This window comes from Spermophilus citellus, assembly GCF_964194105.1.
Source record: "Spermophilus citellus genome assembly, chromosome: 13".
NCBI lineage: Eukaryota > Metazoa > Chordata > Mammalia > Rodentia > Sciuridae > Spermophilus > Spermophilus citellus.
The window spans coordinates 51,257,873-51,273,372 of NC_138193.1; the positions used below are offsets into that span (position 1 = coordinate 51,257,873).

At 41.0% G+C, this 15,500-nt stretch overlaps 1 protein-coding gene across 1 annotated transcript in view; it reads left to right on the forward strand.

The window, feature by feature from the left end:
- Window positions 1-4,707: 4,707 nt before the first annotated feature.
- The window catches only part of TACR1 (tachykinin receptor 1), a gene marked incomplete at its 3' end in the record, with an annotated part of 166,187 nt that continues 155,394 nt past the window's right edge, over window positions 4,708-15,500 (forward strand). The window contains exon 1 of the mRNA XM_081265049.1: window positions 4,708-5,132. Within this exon, the coding sequence (XP_081121175.1) occupies window positions 4,744-5,132 (389 nt within the window). The 5' untranslated portion in view covers window positions 4,708-4,743. The remainder of the gene's footprint in view (window positions 5,133-15,500) is intronic.

The window sequence follows — 15,500 nt, forward strand, 5'->3', positions numbered from 1 at the left end:
GTATTTGAGTCAGTATTAGGAAGTCTATTCACTTAATCCATTGTGTCAATAAACTAGTGAGAAAGATCATACAATCAATAGATCCTGAAAAAAGACAATTCAAAATAAATGACAAGATATTCCTATTAATACTTCAAAAGTAATAAAGCAGAAAAAAGTACTTAAGCATAAAAGATTCCTTAGCAAGTTTAGCTAAAATAACATTAGAATAAAATAAAAAATTAGTAACCTAGCTAGGAAATACATATGCATATACATACATGTATGCATACACAGAATCAATAGTTTTTCTTTGACCTAGCATCAATATTATTTTAATAATGTTATTATTAAATTATTATTATCATCTCATTTACAATATCAAAAAAGTATAAAAATTGATTGAAATAAATTTAATTCAAAGACTGGATCTATTTTAACCTTAACTATAAGATATTTTTAAAAGACAGAAAACAAGACCTGAAGAAATAGACAGACCATGTTCTTGAACAAACATCCCCAATATCAAAACTCAATTTTATCAATATTAACAAAACAAATGTTAATCATTTCCCATCAGAATATTAATTGGAATACTAATGAAGTTTCTTGTTGTTGTTTGGAGTTTTAAAAGTGGAATAAAAACTATTTAAGCTTAAGGTGATATCCTGAAATAAGTAAGAAAAGCATGAAATGAGCCCTCAGGGGAACTTGTCCTAAAGATATCAGAATTCTTATTCCTATATTACTCAGGATGAGCAATCACCTGATGAGCAATGAATTCATCCCAAATCCTGCCTTCATATAGCAATATTTAGTTTATTTCTTGCTTATGCTACATGCCCATAATGCTTCGACAAGGGTCTATGTTACATAGTCACTTGGGAACTAGAGATGATAGAGACAGAGTCTTCAATTACAAGAAAGTCACCTTGTAACTGAAACATTTGGAACATGGCAATTGGCAGAGGGGATACAACACATGGAGAAGACTATGCCCCAAACTAGAAGTGACACAAATTGTTTTCATTCACAATCTATTGGCCTGAATAATCACTTGACTCTGCCTAGCTACAAATGGGGGGAGGTGGCTAAGAAAAGTAGGGCATCCTATGAAACACACACACACACACACACACACACACACACACACATTGCCATTGGTTGGAATAGACAAATGGATCAGTAGACTCTGGAGAATAGAAATATTAAATCACAAATATTTAAAAATTTAAATTACAATGACATATAATAAATGGAACTGTCAAAACTAGCTGACTATATGAAAGAGAGAGAGAGAGAGAGCACAAGAAAGAATGAAAGCATTAAAAATATCAGGCTTTGGATACAGAGGTAAAGAATATTTATTGCTCATTGTTGTTAGTGGCAAAAACTGAAACAAAATAGAAATTTTAAGAATAAAAAATGAGTGTATGAATGATAGTGTATCATCTATACCATAATAATAATATTTAGCCATTATAAAGAATAAGTTCATCTATACTCGTTGACTCAGAGCATTTGGACAAAGTTTTGAGTGAGAAAAACAAAATGTAGACAACAATGAAAGTCCCTTATTTGATTTTCAGGTATGGGTATTATGTGTGTTTGCATTCCTGTCTAGATAAAGACAGCCTGGATTTAAAGTACTTTGTCAACAGGATTTCCTTCAAGATGGGTGACTCTGTTTTGTGTGTCAAGGAGGGAGGTCAGTAGAAAGGGAAGCTAAGAAACCCAAGGATAAGAAAAAAATCTATCCAATCTTGGAGGAAAATAGAATGCATGGAATCTTACCTATATATTTGTGCAAATTTATTCCTAAATGGGAAAGAAAGTCATTACTTTCAAAAGGGGCAATGATAGAGAGTGTTCCTGCTCAGAGTGTGTTCACCTTCTGCTGCAGTATAACTATGGCATTTTGGGTTTCTATTAATTGTGAACCCCCTCCTGAGTATGCTTCGTTTATTCTCTGGAAAGAAATTAACTTTAGCAAGCCATATACCCCCTGGTATATGACTACAAGCCATGAAGAACAGAAAGTAGGAAGGAGAGCAATCCAAGGCACTCGTCATAGGTGCATCAGGTTGGAGAATGCCCAGCCTTGGAGGCCCAGCCCAGGACTATAGGTGTTATGCTAAGTTAACTGGACAGTCTTCGTGGAACTTCAAGCAGATTGACTTAAAAAAAAAAAAAAAAAAACTCTGACTTAAAAAAAAAAAAACTCTGGGATATTCTCCTCCCTCTTATCTCAGCCTCTTCCCATCCTAACTCATCCTTCAGGGTTCTTGATGGGTAGGATTTTCTACACTCTACCCAGATTCCCTTGGTTGTCTAGGTGAGGTGGACTTCTTCTCTTTCACTCAGTGCTTATTACCTTTCTAGTATAGCTAGTTGCCTCTTTTTCCTTCTCTAGACTTAAGTCTCCTGCACCCCCAGCTCCTCAGGGCCCCTCATCCTCTCTTCAGAGCTCCTCCAGCTGGTGAAAGCAGGAATGAAAGATCCAAAATGAAGTGACGAAGCCGTGCAAAAGAGGAAATTTATATTGTACCGCTAGTCTCCATCGGGGTGAGGGTGGGGGGCACTATCTAAGGCATCCCTTGAGTTTTCTCTGCAGGGCTTAGAAACTTTAAGGATGCCTGAAAGAACCGAGCAGAGAGAAAGGTGGTTCCTATATATGTGCAGAAAGCAAAACCAGAGTGAACTAGCAGATTCCCTGCCCAGGGGAGGGATCCGATTTTATCCTGCCACAAATCAGTACAATAAAATTTCCAGCCTTAAAGTATTTGGCGTGAGAGACTACGTGCTTGCCAAACTAGTGCGCGCACACCGCTGTCTCTCGGGAGGGTGAGCCTGTGCGCCAGCCCAGCCTACGCATGCTGATGCTACCCCGCCTGCGTCTAGCAGTTCCAAGTCCCCCTCAGTGAAAAAGGATGGCAGAGGGGTAGATGGCGCCCCAGGAAAGACTCCAAGGGTCCCTTGCGCACCGCAGTTCACCCACAACACACTCCTGAGCTCATCTCAGGAAGCATCTCAGCTTCTCCAAAATGATTCTCTCTGGCCTGCCTTTCCCCTACCTTCTCCCAGTGCCCAATCCCCAGCTGTACCTTTTGAAATTGCCTCTAACTGGGAGACTGGGGGCCTCAAAGTCCACCAGGGGCGGGGCGGGAATAGGAAGAGAAGGCAGTACAGACGTAGCCTACAGTTCCTATATAAACCTGGAAGAGGGGCAAGGGTAAGGAGCCCCCAAGTCATTCTGGTCCCATCTGGTCCGCGGGCCAGGAAGGTGGGGAGAAGGAGGCTGCCAGTTCCCCGGAAGCGAATGAGAGTCCGCAGCGAGTGTTGGCAGAAAGCCCAGAACCGCGTTTGGGCAACACGCTCGCTGGCTTAAGGGTGGCTTCTGCACTGACCAAGCTTCGCAAGGAGCCCAGTCTAGTCCCCAGTGCTTGCGGGGAGGCTCGTCCTGAGAGCTCAGATGGAAGGCTTAGCAGAAGCTTCTCCTAGAGTGAGGAGCCAAGTCATCAGGGTGGCTGGAGAAGGTGCACGAAGGCTTAGAACCTTTCCAGGTGCTTTCCAGGAGAATCAGCTTGCCAGGGAAAGGAGCTAATTTTGTTTTGTTTTGTTTTGTTTGGGGTGGGGGAGTGGATGGGGTGGCTACGAAAGTTTTCCAGACTCCTGAAACCGGTTGTTTTCAAGCAGTTCAAGCCTTAGGCTGGAGCGCTGGCACCTTGCCCTCCCACTTGCCCAACTACCACAGCCTTAATAAGCAGGCGCCTCTGCAGAGTTGCGCAGGGCTCTACGCTGCCTCCCTGAACATTGACTGTCCTTCACTTCAACTGTTTCCCAAATCTTTCCTTTCCCCCCAGTCTCCCTGGTGCAACTGTGGTTCCAGCTGTGGACCCATCTGGCTCAGTTACTCCCAGGCCGCCCTCTGGTGGATTGCTGCGGCGACCGGCTTACAGATGCCCACAGCAGGTAGCAAGCAGCAAAAGGCAGGGTTGCCGCGGCGGTGGAGTGAGACAGTTGCCAACAGCTGGCGCAGCGCTGCGCACAGGGACTGGCGAGTAAGCAGCCCAGGTACTGCCCCCTTCCCAGTGACGTGTCTGCAGCGTGTTATAAAAGCCTCGTGCGCAGCCTGCCGAGGTTCTGTTAACTCCCGAGCTGAGCAGAACCCAAGCCAAGAGACGCCTGCAAAGCTGCAGGCAGCGGCAGCGGCGGCTTCAGCTAAAGCGCAGAAGAAAAAAAAAAAAAAATCTTCAGCTGGACACGAGGACCCAGAATTCTGGCCATAGAATCAGAACTTTTACAGACAGCGCTGTGACAGGCCCTCTTTCCCTCCTCCCAAGTCCTCACGCAACACAGGGCTTTGCCTTTCCCGCCGCAGAAAAGGGAGAGAGGAGTTGCAAATAGCAGCAGGTGCAAAAAAGGCGGGGTTCTCTTCTTTCCTAGAACTGTAACCGGTGGAATTGCTTTTCCCCTTTCAGTTTGACGCAGAAGAGACGCTGACTTCAGATTCGGAACTCAAATGCTTCCTGAAGCTTGAAAGTGGAGGAATTCAGAGCCACAAGGGGCAGGCAGAAGGTAAAGCTAGCATTTATTCTCTGAGCGCCAAGTCTCCTGCTTATAAGGAGAGTTCTGCCCAGAAAGAGACTTCCTCCCTCCTGCCTGACTTAAGCAGGGTCCTGAGCCTCAGGAGCCTGCCACAGGACCCCGCTGCAAAGGGAGCCACAGTGTACAGAAGGGAGGTCTTTGCTGCCTAGCTGCACAATGGATAATGTCCTCCCTGTGGACTCAGACCTCTTCCCAAACATCTCCACCAACACCTCGGAACCCAACCAGTTTGTGCAGCCGGCTTGGCAGATTGTCCTTTGGGCAGCTGCCTACACGGTCATCGTGGTGACCTCCGTGGTGGGCAATGTGGTAGTGATGTGGATCATCTTGGCCCACAAGAGAATGAGGACAGTTACTAACTATTTCTTGGTGAACCTGGCCTTCGCGGAGGCCTCCATGGCTGCGTTCAATACAGTGGTGAATTTCACCTACGCTGTCCACAACGAGTGGTACTACGGCTTGTTTTACTGCAAGTTCCACAACTTCTTCCCCATCGCTGCTGTCTTCGCCAGTATCTATTCCATGACGGCTGTGGCTTTTGATAGGTGAGCTTGCCCTTTGCGGAAGTGAGAAAGTGTCCAGAGTGGACCACTGCATTGCTCTGGAGTTTGGGGGCTGGGTCATATATGGTCCAAGGGGAAGATGAGCCACCCATGCCCTGGGGCTTTTACTGGCTGTCAGTTGAGTCAATGGTGGATGGAGACCTTTATCTTATTTTTCTATTTCATCTTTCTCCCCCTACCTCACCTTTTTTTTTTATCACCCATTACCAGTCTCCCTTGCTTTCAACACACACTCCCATTTTCTTAATATAACTTTCCTTACTTCATTCATTCATCTCCCTGACACTTTCATTTCCACTCCTGTTTTTTTTTTTCTTTCCCATATATTCCTTCTCTCCTTAAAGCCTGAGGGGCATTCCCAGGACTTGGCCAAGGAGCTAGCCCCTGAAGGGAGCTTTGTAGATTCTCCAGGACTGCTCTTCTGTTAAGCAGCTTCATGTTGTGTTGTGTTTTAAGCACACCTCGGCAAATTTTCTCATTTTTCACTTTTTCCTGACGATTCAGGGACTTTCAGTTCCCATCTCAACTCTCCAGTTATTATTTGAATGTGAAGAGCATTTCATCCAAATCATAAAACACTCCAGATTCTAATTCAGCTTCCTCTGTGCTGCGAGGAGTTCTCATTCAAGAATGAGAGCAGTACAATTCCTAAGGATCAGGAAGCTTACCCAGACAATTCCTAAATTCCTCTTGCTATGGAAAGTCAATGTTTTTAGCCTGACTGCATCCTCAGAAAAGTATGCTTGGCCAAACAAGTGAGAGCCCTACATTCCCTATAATTAACAAATTAGGGTTTCGGAAGCTGATGGAAAGTGAAAACATTGGCATTTTCAAAGACAGGCTGGTGTTCTAGAATGAATGGCTCTTGACGGGCCATGATGGATAAGTAACTGTTAGGGCACAGCTTTATTGGTATTGACTTTTTTGTAGCTGTCCCAGGTCTCTAATGTGTGTGTGTGTGCATGGACACAGGTGTCAAATGCTCCCCTGGATGTGGAAGCATGTTTAAAACACCTGCACTGTGATTTTAAAATGGATTCTTTTGGTGTACCTGCTGAGATAAATGAATGTAAAAAATCCAGAGAAAGAGCTACAAGAAAACTTTTTAAAAACTCAAACTATTAACCCCTTTTACATAAAGATTGCTTATGATTTGCAGTTGATTTAAAGTCTCTTTCATTTTTAATGAGAAAAATCTGTATTTTTATCCTTTAAGGTGGTACCCAAATGTTAACTTGTGAATTCCATATATACTTCCCTTTGTGCAACTCTTATTGTGCTTTATAAGTTGTGCGTGCATTAAGCAAGTTGTAGTGAATCCATTTATATTTTAAAGGTAGAAGGTAAATCAGTTCTTTTTAAATTGGTAGTGGTACTCTTTTATGCTATTCTGGTTTTCATATATTCAGTTTGCTGGAAGTGAGATACACCTGTAAGTCCTTCTGTATTGACTAGCTCCTTTACAGTAGCTTTTATAAACTTAAAAAAAAAAAATTCAGTGCATGATACAGAACCATTTATCAGTGCAATGAAACATGATGTCATTTTGCCTTACATACACTTTCTTGATTCCTAAATTAGAGGGTAAGGTAGTGTTTTGTTTGTTGTTGTTGTTTTCTGTGCTAGGGCCTTGCCTAAGCCCTGCAGACCTGTCAATCAATGTGAGCTGGGGCATTCCGCAGCTGATGGAGCACAGCAGACAGCTCTCTCCCTTTGGCTAACACAGGAACATACTTCACAGCCCTACTCTTTCCTCTGGGATTTAGAAGATTAGGGGTAGAAATGAGGACCAGGACCCTCACAGTGAATTGGACAAGGAGACATATTTTCACTATTGTTTTTCTCTAGGTAAACCACGGCAGGACCTTGACCCTCTATGACACCTGCTCTATGTGATCAAAGGGTCTCAGATGCCAGAGTTATGGGAAATGACAGCAACAAGAAATGTCCTGTGTTTCTAATGTGCAGCCATGACTCAGGGTTAGAGTTCAAATTAGAGTTAGGTTTGGGGGTTCAGCTCTCTGTCTTCATGTACCTCAAGTGCTCCTTCTAGTTTTCCTTGCTCAGCTTCATGAGCACACAGTGAATTCATCCCCTTAGGCCCCCTGGTAAATGTGTCTCTTGCATGCATGGGCATCCATTCTCCCCCGGAAAAAGTGGTAGAATTGGAAAGGGGCCTTAAGCTCTCTATGAATTCTCTCTCCTTTTTCCTACATGAAAATGCAGACTTGCAAGAAATGTTAAATTACCTTTTTGTGTGTTCTTTGAATTTTCAATGGACAACCTTGGAATCAAATCTTTAAAAATAACAGCATGTTTTTTCTGATGGTAAAATGAAACCTTTTTTATTGCAAAACACTCAGGAATTATGGAGAGCATAGACACAGAAATTCAAATCAGCCATTACCACACCATCCAAAAATAACACCTGTTAACATTTGATTTTTCTCTTTTATAAATATTACACTACATAATTGAGGTCAGAGTCTATATAATTTTGTAGCTTACGTTTTCCCATAGATATTGGTGGAAAACATTGGTAACTTTGCCCATGTTATTACAATCTTTAGAAACATAATAATAACAACTTAGTATTGCTTCATTATATGAATGAACTATTATTGATTTTGCCATTCCCCTACTGTATTTAGGTGATTTCTAATTTTTTTCTATTATGACTAATGCTGTAATGGATACATCTATATGAAAATTTTGCTGTGCTTTTTTATCCCAGTAATGGGGATTGAAACCAGGAGTGTTCTACCACTAAGCTAAATCCCCAGTTCTTTCTAGTTTATATTTTGAGACAGGGTTTCTCTAAACCTGGTCATAAACTTGTGATCCTTCTGTATCACCCTCCTGATTGATTTGCTGTCTTGACAATTTCCTTAGGATAGAGTCCCAGAAGTGGAATTACTGGATCAAATGAAATATTTTTTTTACAAAAAAGAAAACTACTCCTCCTATTTTTACAGGACTATAAACTCTGGGCAGAGCAAAGAAAACATCTTTTCTGTCTTGTACATTTGAATCTCTTTGGCACAAAGCAGAATGCTTGACACCTAACAGTCACTTGAATGTTTATTGAATATATTAATGAATGAATAAATTACACATTTCTGGAACATTTGGGAAACAAAATATAGAAATCAAAATATAGAAATCAAAATATAGAAATCACTTTAAAATCCCACTCGTGATAGTTAACCAGTTAAAATTCTGGATTACTGGCTTATAATTGCTTTTTATCTGTGTTGTTTCTGGCATTGACAGTCATTCATATTTTTAAGAGTAAATTTTAGATCATAATGAAAGCAATTTCAATAGCTGATGAGGGGGCTTTTTATGGCCAGGGGGCTTTTGTGGTTGTTATTGTTTTTCCTTGATATTAAAGCATAGGAGTTTTTCACGTCATAAAAAATGTTTTTAAAATGGGATATTTAATGGATGCATTATATTACATGACTAAAATCATTTATTTAACTATCCCTGTAGATTTTTTTTACTTTTTCATTATTACAAGTAACTGAAATGAATATCCTGAACATAAGCCTTTGAGAGAGTCTCTGTTTCTTTCCTTGGAATAAACTCCTTGAAGTAGAATTGTTCGGAACAACTGTCCTATCAGAATTTGCCGTGTTTCCTTCTAGAACCCAGATGTGACAAAATTCAGTTGCAGATTGCAGTACTAACTTAAATGTTCCTTGAAGTCTTTCCTGAATGGGACAGAGACTGGGGGAAGGATAAGGGGAGATCTGGTTAAGAAGGTATACTTATTTTTTGAAGTCATTGATTACCTAGAATAAAATAAGTCTTTCAGAGATAAATGTAGCTGAATAAGTTAAACTCTAGCAAACACCAGGAAGTTTTTCATGTGAAATGTTGCAATTCCTCACACTTAGAATTTGAAAATTCTTTTCTGCTATGAAAACTAAAAGGTATGTATGGTGCTTCATGAAATTTGAAGATGGGGGATATTGAGAGGTCATGCCCCCATTATACAGGGGCTGGTGATGATGTCCTGTTCTATAGGAAGAGCAGACTCTGAGGAGGGACCAGGAGAACCTATTCCTAAGCCCTGTAGGAGCAGATGAAAAGGCAACAGACCGGGAACCTAACTAGGAATACACATGCAGTAACAGGGGACGCCAAACAGCAGTGGCCTAGTGTCACAGCTCCTATTACATGTCAGGGGAAGGTATGATCTCAGAGAGATGAAGCACCACAGTTGTTCACTACTCAAACTGGTTCTAGATATGTTGTATTTGAGTGAAAGGAAAAATCCCAATGGGAATGGTCTCTGGATAATATGAGATATGATCAGGACCAGAAGTATAGTTACCCAGGTAGGGATGACTATTGAAAATAAAAGAGCTAATGAGCTCTCTGAAAGAGTAAAAGACGAACCTAGCACACGCGCGCGCACACACACACATACACACACACAACAGAAACTCTGCCCACTGATCTCTGGTGTCCATCTTACGCCCATCTTCCCTGGTCTCTACTAGACCTGCAGTCTGTCCTCAAAACTTACCTTAATGGTTGGATGTGGAAGCCACTGTCTATCTAAGGGCAGGCAGTCCTTCAGGCCTTCCCACTTCTCCCAGAAGCAGGACTTAGATTCCAGGATCCTTTGCAATAATTTAAATGGACCTGGAAACTCAGGGCCAAGAATCTCTGGGATGCTGAGAATAGCCATTAATTAGAAGCTCAACAATCACAACTGGTCCTATTTTTTCAAATCAGGAACTGCAAATATTATCGTTGATGTGAATCAAACTTGAGTCTGTTATATCTCCAGTGGATATTTAGGCTTCCAGACCCCTCCTTGAGACGCTCAGTGCTCTATTGCAGCTGCCTCTCCACACCTGTGCATCCTCTCCTGACTCATGAGAGTCTCCACTGCCTGAACAATCAATACTGTTTTGTTGTGTTTGGGGTTTTTTTTTTTCTTCTTTTTCTTCTTCTTGTTGTTGCTGGTATGTGTTTTGTTTTTGCTTTTAATCTGGCAGAAATATAGGTTATACTGGGGAAAAATAAATAAAAGTATATACATTTGTTACTATTAGTGTCGCTGAATTAGAAAATGGTAGAAGATCATGAGGGAGAAACACTCAAACTTAGGAAAGATGTTGAATCCATTGAGGGATGATGCCACCAAGATTAGGTGATGTTTCCAGACTCAGGGCTTTGTGTCATCCCTCAAAGGGCTCATGCTATATATTAAATCAAATAAGAGTGATTTAGAGGTAACCACTAGAAAAGACGCCAAGTGATGTGTCAAATACCAGTTGCACAAATAATTATACAGGAGAGGAGAGAGTTCATGGTCAGCAATGGTGAAAGATCAAAGATGACTGCAAAAAGTGGCAATTGAGTTGAGTCTTGATGTATAGATATGAATTTTAGAGAGGATGATTTTTTTTTGTACCAGGGACTGAACTTGGGTGCACTTAATCACTGAGCCACATCCCCTGCCCTTTTTATTTTTTATTTTGAATCAGGGTCTTGCTAAGTTGTTTAGAGCCTTGCAAAGTTGCTGAAGCTGACTTTGAACCTACAATCCTCCTGCCTCAGCCTCCTGAATCACCGGGATTACAAGTGTGTACCACCATGCCCCACAAGAGAATGATTTTTTGAAAAAGTGACATTCCAAGTACAAGACAGTGTATGACAAAAGCATGGAGGTCAAATGTTGCAAGGTGTTTGGGGGAGAATGACAGACTGATTCATCTAAATTAACTCACATGTGAGTCAGGGGATGAATGGAGGGTTTGGTGGGAAGAAAGTGATTACAGTTATTGGATCTGATGAGAAAATATAATGATTTGTTGGAAATGCCCAAAAAGCAACTTGAGAGGTGGGGTTAGAGAATAAGAAGTTATGAATCAAAATGTAGATTTAGGAGTTTTCCAGATGAGCTACCTCTTCTGTCTATATACATGCCTCCATAGAACAGTCTCAAGATTCACAGGAGCATCCTACCAGAAACTAGGATGGAAAAAAGAAGAAGCAGAGAGGGAGTAGAGAAATTAGAATCAGTGGAGTGACAAAGGTTAAGAGACTCAACTTGTGACTGACTCTGTTCATTTGTGTCATTGAACCCAAGGACAGTGAGGATGTTTGATTTGTCAATTAGAGAACATTGGTGACCTGTAAGAGACAGTGTCTGCAGGGTATGATCAAGGGAATAAACTTGGGTGGCAACAAGGGGAATGGCCTCTTTCTCATTCATCAAATGATCATTGACCACCTACTATGTACCAGATGTTGAGACAGGAAGACACTGTATTTCCCCTGGGGGATTGACAAAGACACAAACATCAAATAACCCAGTAGAATTGATGCCATGCTAAGGGAGCTTGGAAGCAGAGTAAAGGATACCCTCGGGAAGACAGAAAAGACTTACTGGTAAAAGTAGAAGAAGGAGGGGTGGGGAGGAGAAGACGAAGTAGAGCAAGAGGAAAGAGACGGAGTTGGAAAAGAAGAGGAGGAGGGGGAGAAGGAGCAGCAAGATACAGAGAAAAGAGTGTGGAGTGTTATTTTTTAATTAACTTAAGAACACTGGATTGGGAATGCTCATAATGATTTATTAATATGTCACTTGAAAAGTAGAATGGAGATTTCATATTAATAAAATTGATAATGATATCTTCTATTTGTATGCTTTCCAACCCATTGTCTCATCTAATCCTCATGATGCCAAGGGGGATTCTTTTTCTCTCTTGGAAAGACTATTAGAAACAATTTCTTTTATCATTGTCCTCCAACTCTCCACCCCTTCACAGCTTGAAGACACAGGCAATTTGCTTTTATGTGCCTTATATACCTCCCTACATAATCCTGTTCATGGAGGCTTTTGAATCATATTGTATCTAATGAAAGCTGTCGCTGAAAGCATAAAAGTGATGGAAGGATCTGACTATACCAAATAGGACATAAGAGACCTTTTTTGACAATTTTTTTACCCAAATATAAATTCAACCCCACAACCTTCCAGATAGAGTCATGGTAAAGAGTTTCAAATTCTGCTTGAATATTTCACTCAATTTGCCCCACACATTAATTCAATCAATTGTATAGCATTATAAATTTCTTCCTTTTGTTGAGCTGAAATTTGCCTCTCTGGTTTTAGCCTGTTTCTACATCTACTCTCTCTTCCATGTGACAGCCACTCCAAAACATCCATCCCAAATCTCCCCCATCCCTGGTTAGCAGTTCCGGGTTCCTTCATCTTTCCATCCTCACTGGTCTGTATAAGTTATCCCCACTTGTTAATGGTCCTCTGAAGAACAAGTGACTAGAATGCAGCCTTACCTTATCACCATGACCCTGCCCAGCACCACCTGCTACAGGACGGGAATCCTCCTTGGTAGCCTTGTTGTCCTCTGAGGCTTGGCTCAGGAGCCACCTCCATTAAGAAGCTTATCTTGACCTATAAGTCTAAACAAGGTTCCTTTTTATCTATTCCCTTAGCCTTTATCCAATGGTGTTGTAATGGTCTATAATGTGCTAGTCTAGCACACCTCTCTGCCCACTAGACTAAGCTGCATGAAAACCAAGGTGCTTTATCTAGTTTCCTGTTCACAGCATCTACACAAGTGCCTGGCACAAAGTGAGAACTTTTTAAATGTGTAAACTGACTGGACGAACTGACTATGCCTCCCTCTTGCACACAACAAAATCTGAACACTAGACCCAACACACAGAACAGATCCTAAACCCATCTATAAAGTTTTGTGTTCAAGCAAAAGAAAAATATGGGCAAATATTGGTTACTATAGAGTTGTACAACAACATAGGACACTTTTGATTAAGAGGAGGTGTTGGAGGAGGTGTTGTTCATTTTTACCATTCTGCTAATTACTCCACACATACTAGGGATGTCTAGACAATTTATGGAACTTTCTCTGGTCCTAACCCCCTGGCTTTTTCTCCAATTCTTCCCACTAAAAACAAGATGTAAACTCTCTTCTTTACTTGGCCTTGAGGTAAGACAAATAGAAAACTACACTCCAACCAGCCTTTCAAGTCCTCTGTCCACAATAGTTGTCTGAATGCCTTCTCCATTGACCCAGGAAAATTCCAGCATACAGTGGCCCAAGAAAGTCACAGAGTGGGGGACAGATTAGGCACTGGCTTATACTGCCCCAAATTCAAACCCCCTAGAGCAGCTGTGTCCCACCTCAGTGCAAGGGGAAACAGGAGGCACTGTGGAAAAGGAACCCCAGGGATGAAGAGGTACTTCCGTCATGTCCCTGAGGCCTAAACCTCAGCATGGATTCCAGCACTAGTTCTACCATATGCTAGCAGGGCAAACATAGGCAAGGTACTTGACCTTTCTGGACTTCAATTTCCTCATCTGATAAAATGAATACAATAAGACTTACCTTGTAGAATATTGTTTCAAGGAAAGAGAGAAAAGTATTTCAAAACCTCCAGTTTATTGACTCACCCCCAATAAGAAATAAATTAATAGGAATGAGCATTATGTCCACTAATAAACCCTGACACACCACTGTATTGATTAGACAATCTCATTCCTGTCTTAATCTCCTCCTGGATTCCTTCTACATCAAGTATAATAGCAATAGCGTGCCATTATAGATCCTTTATAGATTCTTACTATAGGATGAAGCATTTATAGATTCTTACCCACTAAATTGTAGTTTAAAATACTCCTGATTGACCCTGAAAATCCCTTGCTAAATGCTTTTCAGCATTCTTGCCATCTTTTTGTGGGGATGCACACTCACTCCATCATTTAGATACTGTAGGTCCTACTCCAGCCCAGCTAGCCCACAGCAGAACCAATGCAGGGACCCACACCTGTGCTTTTTCCTAGAGGCCTTTCCCCTGTCGAAAGCTAGAGTCAAGATTATTAAAAGGCACTACCCTAGGAAGGACAGGAAAGGCACTCCTAGGGGAATCCCAAATTTTAGACATACTGATAAGACTGAATTAGAAAGTAGATTAAAGAAAGAAGGATTTTAAAAAAATAGTGGTGGGATTAGGTCCAGGGCTGCTTGGAAAATTCTTCTTTTATTATCCCACAAAACCCATTTTCACTTCTCCAATCTTTTATTTCCCAAAGTCACCACCTCACATGGAGAGCATGATTTGCATGTTGAATGTCAGGGAAAACTTGTTCGTTGCCAAAAGTTCTTATAGCTGCATGATTTTTAATTGATATTCAACTTATTCCAGTTGTAGTGTGTACTTAGCCTTTAAACACATCTTATAAATCAAGAACCATTTTTCTAAATCTAGTTTGTGTGTGTTGAAGTGTTAAACATGCACTGCCTCTTGAGCTTTGACTAAAGTTCAATTAACATGTAAACATGAGCTGCAGTCCTTTCCCCTAATATTCAACTCCATTTCCAGACTAATAAACATATTTTAAATTCGTCCCAAATTTTCCTAAACTTAACAAGTCAAATAATTTTAAAAATGTAAATAGCATGTATGAACTTGGTGAATTAAATTCCTTTAAGCATCTCAAACTGTAATCACAAATTTAATACATATGGTTTTCTTAAAAACTTAAAATCCCTAATAAGATGACTTACAAATCGGATAAACAAGATCCCTCTCAGGATTTATATAGCTCTTGTCAGTCTAGTCAATCGAAACCTTTAGATCTAGCATATCAAATTCTCTTAAAGCATTTAAACTTCCAAAGAATTAAATTTATAAGTTCAGTGAAAGAAGTTCTCATGAACATCTAAATATTGACTAGAAATTAACTCAACAAATCCTCCTAATTGTTGCAATAAAATCACAAATCTGATAAGTCCAATTCTCTAATTATCAGACTCTCATTTTTAACATAGTAAAAGCAAATCACACACAAGATAACACACCAATCACAAGACTCACTACTATACACACATTGCTTTCATAGAAGTACCATTTCCCATTGTTTATTTAATTTTTAAAAATTACCTTTTCAGCATTACAAAGTTATTCAAGCAAAGGTGGCAGGAATGCCTTCTCTGTAAAGGGCCACTGAAGTCCTGGAGTGAGGGGCCAGGTCAAAGGTCTGATTCTGGAGGTGCCTCAGGGGGTCTGCCCAGAGCTACAGCCCAGGACTGAGCCCTTACTCTCAAGGGAGTCCTGCCTGCCCAGTACCTATAGGGTCCACCCACACTTTGCCTCTGGAATCAGGTTTTGAATCCCTGCTGTGTGTGTCCTGAATCTCCTTGGCTTCCTTCAAGTTTCACCTTTTCCCAATGATTATCTTAACATTTGATTATCTGATTTACAAAGATGGAATCATACAAAGCGCCCCACTACCCCTAGTTTGCATTCACCTTTTTTCCATCTGATTAGAGTTCACTGCATCCT